The 11,573-nt window shown below is 35.1% G+C and overlaps 1 protein-coding gene and 1 long non-coding RNA gene across 2 annotated transcripts; both read right to left on the minus strand.

Annotated features, from left to right (window-relative positions):
- Positions 1–743: 743 nt before the first annotated feature.
- On the minus strand, positions 744–9,795 carry LOC120114212 (probable DNA helicase MCM9). Its single transcript, XM_039135187.1, has 13 exons — positions 9,770–9,795; positions 9,531–9,667; positions 8,409–8,481; positions 7,676–7,807; positions 6,877–6,930; positions 4,075–4,237; positions 2,279–2,360; positions 2,006–2,127; positions 1,837–1,904; positions 1,492–1,601; positions 1,358–1,405; positions 1,076–1,228; positions 744–978 (listed from the first exon to the last, which is right to left on the minus strand). Exons 1-13 carry the CDS (start codon positions 9,793–9,795, stop codon positions 893–895), a joined length of 1,254 nt encoding a protein of 417 aa, XP_038991118.1. The 3' UTR covers positions 744–892.
- Positions 9,796–10,219: 424 nt separating this feature from the next.
- On the minus strand, positions 10,220–10,821 carry LOC120114284. Its single transcript, XR_005515376.1, has 3 exons — positions 10,667–10,821; positions 10,377–10,442; positions 10,220–10,267 (listed from the first exon to the last, which is right to left on the minus strand). It is a non-coding gene; the product is annotated as an uncharacterized LOC120114284 (long non-coding RNA).
- Positions 10,822–11,573: the final 752 nt, after the last annotated feature.

Consider the following 11,573-nt stretch of genomic DNA (forward strand, 5'->3'; position numbering starts at 1 on the left):
TGCAGAATGATAATGTTGATATAACCAATAACCAATTTGTTAGGGATCTCAATCCTAGTTCCAGTCCATATGTTTTGGTGAGATCAATAGTATAGTTGCGTGCATGTAATTGATCGAGTGGGCTGAAAGAGCCCCTGAGAAATTCAAATTTTCATATAATTTGGATATTTTCTTTATATTATATAACCCTAAAATTTTATAAATTATGATAAGTTCGTACTTGATCTCAAGTCGATAAGATCCTTTAGCTTTGGTTTGCATGTTCATGCATGCATAGGGACTTGCATGGACCTCCCTTCAATTACAGTCCCTGTGTAATTAGGCCTGTTGGCCTCACTTTCCAATTAAAAAATATTAACTATTTGACCTAACTAATGAAATTATAAAAATAAATGATCAAATTAAAGTATACAGACTAAAATCTAAATTTAAGCACAATAAAGTACTCAAAATTATAATTTGGCCAAAGAATACCGTAGGCCATAATCATGTATTAAAATAACTAGCACAGCTTTCAACTCAGTTCTAATTGGCAAAACCAATTTTTTTTAGCTAGGGTTCGGTTTAAGCCATGGATACCTCTAGAAAAGGGCTTTGAGTCTCCTAAGGCATAAAAACATTACAGCAGTGTTAATAAATACAAACGAAATTCCTCTAAATTTACAGAACTAATCCTGATATACCATTAGACCCTCGGCTGGAACTAAGGTTTTGAAAGAAGTTTCCGTTCAAAGGTTTTTTTCTTCTGAACTTTCTCAACATCTACTTCAAGACTAGCATTTCGCTATCCTAGCAAAGTGCAAAAAGGTAAATTTTCTATAAGAACAGCTTACGGCTGTTAACGCAATCCGAAAAGCAACAAGGATGATTCCATGTTCTTGCAAATTTTCCATCAGCAGAAGCCTCCCAAGCCATTTGATTCCTGGGACTCATCAACCAAACTGAACTTTTCAAGAATTACTTTTTCTTGCTTGGCATCTATACATTTAAGTCAAGAATTCAAAAATCTTTCCAATTTGACAAGTTCCTAAGTAACACTTCAATTATAAAGTAAGCAGAGAGTTTGCAAGGATACATTCCTGATCAGGGTTTTCGGTGAAATTGGAGTGCAGGGCATTCCCTATGCTGTCTATAATAGAAGAGATGGTCATGGATGATTCAATGCATAAAATGGCTGCTATGGCGTCTAATCTGGTGACCTCATTTCTGAACATAAGCCTCGCATGTGCTGCAACATTGAGAGCATCAAAATCATTATTGTCAACTGGATACAGCTGCAACATTGTGAACAAGATAGCCAACGGAAAAAAAGTGTAAGGCAGATGAGGATGTTGAATCAACACATTCTCTAACATACCTTTAGCAAGGCGTATCAAGCTTTCAAGCATGCGCACTGTTGTTCTTGCTTTGCATTGCCCATTATAGTATGATCAATGCCAATAAAATAAATGACAATTTTGATCTAGTAGAAAGGATTTCTAAAAGAAGAACCTGCGTTATGTGTGGCTGATCTCCTTTGGAGTTGATAGTAACTTGAGATAACCTTTTTGGCCTCTTTTGTAAGCACTGGTTTGAAGTGTTTTTTTGCGTAGCCAATATACCTGCAAGACATCTACAAAAGCTACAAACTGAAATGATGCAAGGAGACACATAAGATTGTTGAGTACTTAGCGGTCCAGCATAAATTTGCTTCAAATACTACCTAGAAACCCCAACCAATCCCCTCCCACGAAAATGGAAAAAGAATAATAATGATAAAAGGGTTGCTAATAGAAGAATTTAAACAAAAGTTTTAGAGAGTGATCCAATAGTTCCATGCACGAAAGAAATATTTACCACCAAAGGATAGAAAGTGGCCAGATATTTGCTAGATCTTCATCCAGCTTGGCATTTTTGTATTCTCCCTGAAATTAAAATAAATTTTTGATATTAATATTCAAATCCCTGTTCTTTTTCAATGTCAGATATCTATTCAAATGCCTCTACAAGTTTAGGAACTAATTACCTCACCCAGAATGTGTGATGATACAACTGCATCCCATTCAGGGTTCTTTGTATCCAAGAGGACAAGGACAATATCAAATCTACTTAGTAAGGGACCAGAGAGTGACGTATTGACAGAAAGAGCTAGATTTGGTTAAGAACAATACAATATAAGTAAAACTACGAGAAACATTCAGGGTAGATGGAATGAAACTATAGATAGAAAAGGCTTGGGGAAAGAATTGTTTAGAACGCAAAATTTCAATCAAACTAATTATCTAAATTGAAATGATACGTTGATCAGAATCATAGTGTCCTTTGGGATTTGTTGCCCCAAAAACAATTGTCCTGGTACTAAGAGCAGTAACAAGGCCAGCCTGAAAAATAAGAAAGATGCCGAAACTTGTTTAATAGTCGTGCTTATACCAAGAAGCAAGTATACGTAGCCATTCAAAATAAATAAAGAACAAAAGATGGATGCCAGATAACAAAATTTAAACAATCTAGGAAAATAAACAGCACATGGCAACAATTAGTGTGACTTGGTCAACAATCCGCCTATTCCATGTAGGTGTAAAACTAGGGTTTTCAAGAAGGAAAGCTTTTATTTTATTCAAGATTCACACACATAAAAGAAAAAGAATACATGGGGGGTTTATAAGAGATAAATAAGAGTTCTAAGTAAATCAAAAGTTGTCTTTCCTACAAACTAGGATACTAGAATTAGAGATAAAGTGGGAAACTCAGAGTTTAAACCTAACACAACTCACACCCCCCTCAAGTTAGGGAGTAAATATTATAAAGACATAGCTTGGATGTAATTTCGTCGAAAGTAATCCTCGGAAGTGCCTTGGTCAATACATCAACTAGCTGATTTTGTGAAGAGACATAGTTTAGCTTTACAGGTCTGCCATTCACTTTCTCTGCAATGAAGTGTCTGTCGATCTCCACATGTTTTGTTATGTCATAATGTATTGGATTCTTCGCAATACTTATTGCCGACTTTCTATCGCTCTGAAGTTCAAAGTGGCTTTTGTCGCACATCTCTAGTTCGGTTAGGAGCCTTTAAAACCAAACACCTTCACAGATTTTGAGTGTTATCTCCCGATATTTTGCTTCTGCACTGCTTCTTGAGACTATTATTTGTTTCTTGCTTCTCCAAGTCACGAAGTTTCCCCTAAAAAACGAACAATAACCTGTAGTTAATCTTCTATCAGTTAATTCTCTAGCCCAGCTCGAATCTGTGAAAATTTTTATTGTTTTATCTTCATGTTTTTTGAAAATTAGCCCATGTCCCGGTGTCATCTTTAGATTCTCAAAATTCAATTTACTATCTCCAAATGTTCTTATTTAGGATCATTCATGTATTGGCTCACAATACTAACCGAGTAGGCAATGTTTGGCCTAGTTAGGGATAGATAAATGAGCTTACAAACTAATCTTTGATACATCTCCTTGTTTACTAAATTCTCGTCTTTTCTCAACTTCAGATTAAATTCCATGGGAGTTTCCGAGGGCTTGCAACCAGTCATTCCAGTCTTAGAGAGTAAGTGTAGAACGTACTTTCTTTAATTTATGGCAATTCCTTCTCTTGATCTTACCACTTCCATGCCCAAAAAATATTTCAAGGTCCCTAAGTCCTTGGTTTCGAATTCCTTTGCTAGTAACGTCTTCAATTTCTTGATTTCTATTAAGTCTTCACCTATGATGATGATACAATCAAAATCGCCTTCTTATCTGGAGCAGTTTTTACAAACAGAGTATGATCAGACTAACATTGTTTATAGTTGCCATGCAAAAGTACCTTAGTGATTCTATCAAACCAAGCCCGAATAGATTGTTTTACACCATATAAGGACTTCAACAAATTGCAAACACGCTGATTTCCAAAATGTTTTTTTACTCCTGATGGAACTCGCTTATAGACTTCTTCTTCAAGATTGTCTTTGAGAAAAGTATTCTTGACATTAGCCGATGAAGTATCCAATCCTTATTTATAGCCAAGGATAATAGTACTCATATCGAATTGAGCTTTGCAACTGGAGCAAAAGTCTCTTGATAGTCTACTCCATGAGTCTGAGTAAGTCTAACCTTATACAGCTCAACACTGCCACCTGCCTTGTATTTCACAGTAAATACCCATTGGCAGCCAATCGGTTTCTTATCTTTAGGAAGATTGACAATAACCCAAGTTTTGTTGTTTTCAAGGGCTGAAAGTTCTTCTTCTACTGCCTTCTTCCACTTCATTCTTCCACTAGGTATTTTTTAATGCTTTTCCTAGTCTCTGGAATGCGAATGTTGTCGACCTGAGTTGTAAATGTCTTAAAACCAGGCATTGATTTACCATAAGAAATAAATTTATTGATAGGATAAGTTGTACATCGTCATATTCCTTTCCTTTGAGCTATCGATAACTCACTAGTATTAATCATCACATCCAAACTTTGATCATCATCTCCTTCATTTTTCAAGGAATTTAAACCTGGTTCCGGCTCTTGACATTGCATAGGTTGTGTAGTGGGTTGTGGGACTAGTTTGGTCATCGTTTGTAGGTAAGGGGATCGGTAAGGGGTGTTGTAGATGACCTTGGTGTTTTAGGAGATTCGGCTGGGTTAAGAGTTTAGTTTTCAACATCGAATATGGTGGTGTTAGGTGTCGATTCAGTGGTGGTAGGTGTAGTAAGAGATAGATTGATGGGTAGTTCAGTATTAATCGAAAAAAATTGAAATTCATACTCACTCTCCCTGGATTTCATGTTTTGAAGAGGACTTATGTTCTTGGAAAGTAACATCCATAGAATTGAAGAACTTTTTGGTAAATGAGAATAACATCGATAACCTTTCTGGAGAGACGAGTATCTGACAAAGACACATCGGATTGCTCGAGGATCAAGCTTAGATTTAGTGTGGTTATGATCATGGACAAAGGCTGTACAACCAAAGACACGAAGAGGAACATATGTGCTGAAAGGTTTGAAATGACGTGATCATTTTGAAAGAATATCTCGGGGACATTTAAAGGCAAGAATTTTACTAGGCTTACAAATATCACAAGAAAAATATACGGGAATTTTGTTAATGAAAAGTTTGGGAAACAATTTTGCAAGGTAACTAAAACTAGGATGACCTAACCTAAAGTGCCACAAGACAATTTTGCCAGTCGCATCATTTGGGGATATGGAAACAAAGGAAGATATAACAAGAGGGTGTACTCGAGTTGGAAGGGAGGAGGGGCTTCAAGGATGTAAAGTCCACCACGATGCCTAGCACTGCCAATCACCATCCCGAGTTAAAATCCTGAAATTCCCAAAATTCAGAGTAAAAACGAGAAGTGCAGCCCAAATCAGCAGACAATTTACTAATTGAAAGAAGACTGCAAGCCAATTCGGAACGTAGAGAACATTAGATAAAACAATGTGGCGATTAAGGCGAATTGAGCCACTGCCCACAATAGGCGAGAGAAAACCATCGGCTGTATGGACACTACAAGAGGAATTGTCTTTCTGAAAACTTTGAAAAAGATTGAAATTGCTCGTCATATGATCACTTGCTCCTGAATCAACAATCCAAGACTACCTTCGCAGACAACACACGCCTGTTTGGGCTCGGAAGCGCACAGGTGAAGTTGTTGGAACATCGAAGGTCCACCATGAAATGACAGCTCCATTGTCGCATCACTTCATATACACTGGCCATAATTCATATTTAATTGGATCAACTTTAAGGCTCACAAGAATGGCATCAAGAAACTCAAGAGGCATCGCCACACTTCCACCAAAGGGATGGATCCAAAGTTCTTAAGGAACCAGAGGCATGTGAGGAAGCACAACAAGAAGAGCGGAGAGTCTACCACTGAAGAGAGGTGTAAGAGTGGTGGAGTTTACTTTTTTTATTTGCGTTTAATAATATTGGGAAGAGTCGAGAGAGGGTAGTAAAGAATCTAACCTAAACTGATACCATGTAAAACTAGGGTTTTCAACAAGGAAAGCTTTTATTTTTATTTAAGATTCACACACATAAAAGAAAGGGAAAAATAGGGTTTATAAGAGATAGATAAGAGTTCTAAGCAGGGATTCAAATAGCGGAACGCAACCGTAATAACTGTCGCTATTTCGCGGTAACACCACCGTCCGAAACCAATATTTTGGAAAATCATGGTGGTAGTGAAATCACGATAATAGTGGTCCTTCGTGGTCGCAATTTAGCGTTTAACGGTAAATAACATCGATAACGGAATGCTATCTCCGTTATCCAATAGCATTAAAAAAGAACAAGTAGAAAAAGGGGAGGCCAAAGAGAAAGAGATGTGCTCAATTGACCAAACTTCAGCCGTGGGAAAATAAGCGATTAAAGAGTGGATGCCAAAGAGGAAACAGGGGAAGAGACAATGAGTCAAAAATCGGAGAAAAATTAAACTCCTGCCTGAAAAGAGTAAAAAACCCTTGAGAAGTAAGAAGAGAAGAAAAGTCGTTCCACTTTTACTTAGTTACTCCCATTTTCTATTCTTTTTAATTAGGGTAAACTACATAAATCATCACTTAACTTTCTTATCTCTCTTATTTTACTCACTGAAGTTTAAAATTTTTTTATTTACTCATTAAACTTTCAGATTGCTACTATTTTGGTCACTCCTTAACATTATAATTATAATTATTATGTTTTACGATAAATTGTGTGAAATTAAAAAAAATTCACGACCGCGACACGTACAGTGATCGCGATGGCATCTATTATGTCCGCAACCGCGATAAACGCGACGCGATCGAAAACGCGACCGCAAACGCTATTTAAATCCCTGATTCTAAGTAAATCAAAAGTTGTCTTTCCTACAAACTAGGATATTAGAATTAGAGATAAAGTGGGAAACTCAAAGTTTAAACCTAACACAACTCACAGGAGGCAATGGCATCCACCATAAACTTCACAAATCTCACAACTCTCAACTTTCCTAAAGTATTCAAAAAGAAACCAATAATGTGGGATGCAAAATTTGGGCAAGGATGATATAGGCCCCATTCAAGATTACGTTGATTAACAAGCTTTGCTTCTTTGCCCTCCGAAAAGAGTTGCTTAACAATCAACCAAAATTTTAAGTAGACAGAGAAAACAGAAATGAAAGATCTCAAAGAATATTGCAAAGGCTGCATAAACTAATTAATCTTGATAGCCTCCAAGCTAAAACCTGGTTTGTATGGTATTATCCGAATATAATGCAGCAAAATACAGTAATAGACTATTCCAGATCTTCTCTAACAGGTAAAAGAAAATAAAACATGTGAAGTTGCGAAAACGGCATAGGCACTTGAAGATGGATATGAACACGGTATTGTACAGGGTAAGGATCTTCTCCACGACTTCGCCTTAAGGTTTGGAATGCACGTTAAAGTTTATTGAATGTTCAATTTGTTGGAATAAATTGAGTAGAAACATAAATGAAAACTAATTGAAAAAGATAAAATTATTGGAATAAATATTGACCATGAAACAATTCTAAAGTACACGAATCACCCTAGGATAAAGTGGCAAACATCTCCACTACTTTTTCCACAGTTCAAGTAGAACAGAAGATTTTTTTTCCCGTTATACAGATCCTCTAGCCTTTCCTACCCCAAAAATAATTAATAGATAAGGAATTAAACAACTCTAGGGTTAATTATGACAGAGTGGAAGGTGTTTTGAGAAGACTTTTTAACCAAAATAGTGATCCGCGTGAATTCAAACTCAAGTTATGGTAACGAATGTGGCAAAAATGCTCTACCATTGCAACACTTATAGTCTTCTGCTCCATTGCTTCATATATGGTTGCCCTATCGTGTTCTCTCATACTATATCCCACAGCCCCACCCCCAAAAAAGGAAGAAATACGATAAATATTTATTAAACAAAAAAGAAAATACAGATCAGTTATAAATTTTGTTCCATAGATACATGAATCATAACCACCATCATTTGATTTGGAGTTTGGAAATCTAAGTATGTTGCTTTAGGTTGATGCTTTGGTTAGATCCTGTTTCTGCCTTGGTCCTTTATCTTGTATATCCTAATCTATAACCATTTGGAAGTTACAGTACTTACTTTCTATCACTATTAATTGTTCTTTTGTCGTTCAGAAATATATAGTTTCTTTGTGAAAGAGCAGGTTCTAAAAGACCAAAAAAAGCAACTTCAGAAGCATATCTTCTATTGCATTTTCCTCAACATAAAAAGAAGAGTCATCATCCTTTTAAGGACCTCTTTTGTACAAGTCTAACATAATTCAAATTCTATTTAAAATTTAAATTAGAGATAAACTAGGAGATTTTATCCTAAACTAACAAACTATTTACAAATAATATATAAATCTTATCTACAATCTACATAATGTATAAGATGAAAAATCTGTTTTGCTCCTAGTAAAGAGTTGTGATTATTATTTAGAGGGCATACCTATCAAATTCGTAAATACAACAAAGACCTCCATCTGCTAGAAAAAGGGCCCCAGTTTCTAACATCCACTCCCCTAGCAATATCATAGATATATTAGCCCTCTAACTGGATGAAACTTCCATAAATTTTCAATAGACAAGCAAAGCCATTAGTGTCAAATCCTTGTCCTTCAATAAACAGATAAAAGACAAAATTGTAAGACCATACCAGCTCCTCATTCCCTAATAAGGTTTCCCTTACGGATGCCATGGAGATGGTTGAAGCAAAACTTTATTAGAAAACAAAATGTAAGGAGGTACAAGTTCGTAATAATAATTTAACTGATTTGTTACCTTCAAAGAGACAAGTAATTACTTACATATCAGTAATCATTTTTTCATTATAAAATGATTTAGAGGTAAATAAGTTGAAGAAATGATCCAAACTGCGATAAAAAAAAATCATATGAATATATTTTCATATTCAATTTATAGTTTCATGAACTTCCAAAATTAATTGAATGGTATAATGTATTGTGAACCTTTCTAATATCCTAGTTTCTAGCTCCAACAACTTTCACTCATCTCCTTTCCTTCCAGTTATCATTGCCATTAAATTGCTACACCCAACAACAGAATAAAATATTCACATAAAACCTTTTGAAAAGAACAAGAGTGAATTCTGAATTTTGGTCATTGTTTCAGTTATCTCAGGTGCAGAAATGTTCGCTGTTCGTTCCACCCGTGTTTCATGCCAAGAGTAAAGAATGAATCATATATTTCCATCTAGTCAAGCTGTGGAACTTTTAACACAACCTTTAGGTGATTTGCTGCAAATCTAAAGCGTGCATTTACCTTAATTTTATTGTCTCTAGAATTATTTGAACAATCAAAAGGAAAAGTGATGCAAATGTAGCCAAACTTCCACCATTTTTCATATTCTTGGCTCTAGAACTATCACCCTTGACTAGTATACAGTATACCTCAGCAGTTGTTGAATCCAATTCATAATTATTTTCTTCAAGTTCACAAAATTAATTAAATTGCATAATCATGTGGACTACTATTTAAGTATTTATTATCAACATTAACAGCTTTCCTTAAAGGGAATCCAAAATTCCAATAAAGGTGAAATGAAAGTTACCACCATCCTTGACAGCAGTAACAGTCAGTCCAGCACTAGTGCTTCCCAGACCAGTTGTGATGACAGATCGGTTGCTTAATTTTGCAGCAAATTTGAGGAACTGAGATTTCCCCGTACCTGTACAAAAAATTATAATACTTTACTCTTTACGTGACATGAATCCTAGTATTCAAACAATTCGAGCATTTCACGAACACTATCTTTTTAAATCATAGAGAAATTTAAGTTGTGCACAGTACTTGAAGGCCTGAGTCAGTCCTAACATGCATAAATGCATGGACAAGTCCAATTCTCAACTATTTGGAAAAAGGATTTGACCAGGAACTTCTTAATTATGGTATACCTTTGGGGACTGATCATCCAGGGGTCTTGAGGGTTTAAACAAAAAACGCAGGGGTTTGCAGCCAATTATAATTGTCTAGAACCAAAATATTGAAATCTAGCATATCACATGATACAGCAGGTAAATAATTATAAGCCATGATACAGATTAACTATATTTTCCATGGTACCAAGTAAAGACCTTATTCAGTTACTTTCAAGGAATATGGCTCGATAAAAGAGGCTATCAGTTCAAACATGAAATTGCAGATCAATTTAAAGGCTAAAGAAGTGAATACTTAAAAAGAACCCTATAACGTAGCCTGGGTCACCAACAAGAAGCAAGTGAGACTCTCCTCGAATTTTTTTCCCAGAAGCATCAACATGTTGAACACCTCCAATCAGTGTGAGTGCAACTAAGATCAAGGAAATAAATGTTCGGTATGTTTTACTCCAAAAGTTTCATATATGCCTACACATGCATGAATGTGTATCAAGAGAAAATATGGGCTGACAGAACACCACCTGCAAGTTTCACAATGAAGAGTCCAAAAACTTGTGGGCAAATTCCTCGTAGAATAGCATTTCTCCCTGGGTCGGCATTAAGATACTTTCACTTATGCAGTAAAAGGTTAAAAAATCCATTGTAAATAATGGAAATAGCCAAACTAAATGTATAATCATATGAAAAATAATGGCATGCCCCATAAGGGTTCCAAAAGATATGGTAAGAAAATGCTATATAACCATAAAGAAAAAATTTATTACTAGACATTAAATATCAAGCGGAAGAATAAATGACCAGCTATTCTTACCTTTCAATGGGGTGTCTCTAAAGTCTAACCAGAATTGCTTGAATTTCATAGTAACGTCGTCAGGAACATCAATGTCTAATTTCAGCTCATTAGTTCTAAGATGAGAGAAATAAATTAAGAGAAAAATAAGCAAGTTTTTTATAATTTCCACTAAAATCAATTTACAATAATTAACTGTATTTACTAGAATAAGAAAAACAACTCCCAGAAACATGAAAACAACAAGAATTTGGAAAAACAATAACTGTTATTAAGGAGCTCATATGAGTTACAAACAAACGAAAGGCAGTTCAAGAACATGAAATAGGTTAATATTTACCCTGATGTTATAAGTACACTTCTCATGATTGTTTTATCTTTTGTTAGACTCACAGATCATACAGGAAGGATTGAGACTCGGAGTACTATCAATTGACTTGCCTTGTATGCAAGGCATTTATATTAATAGATATTACGAAACACAATCCTATTTACAGAAATAAAATCATTCATCTTCAGCTAACCACAATATTAGTACGTAGTTTCCAACTTTTAGCTTGATATGTGTGCCAAAAAAGGATTCATTGCCAAAGATATGAGCCATGTAGCCGAGCAGAACCAATATTCAAAATGGAGATCTTCCAATATCTCGTGGAAATCTTAAAAAGGGCATTGAATAGGGAAGTCACTGCATGGAGAGGTCTATAACTTGTCATCATTTTAGATCCACTGCTTATTTGAGTTTATGTATATATTATTCAACTGAATTACATGACGTCAAAATTATAAGAGGTCTGCATCCCCTTCAGTTGATAATCAATTTGGGTCTTGAAGATACTAATTTTTTACACATTTTACTTATTTATTTATTTATTATTATTATTATAATTATTATTATTATTATTATATATATTATTATTATTATTAA

This window comes from Hibiscus syriacus, unplaced genomic scaffold, assembly GCF_006381635.1.
Source record: "Hibiscus syriacus cultivar Baekdansim isolate YM2019G1 unplaced genomic scaffold, ASM638163v2 tig00110221_pilon, whole genome shotgun sequence".
NCBI lineage: Eukaryota > Viridiplantae > Streptophyta > Magnoliopsida > Malvales > Malvaceae > Hibiscus > Hibiscus syriacus.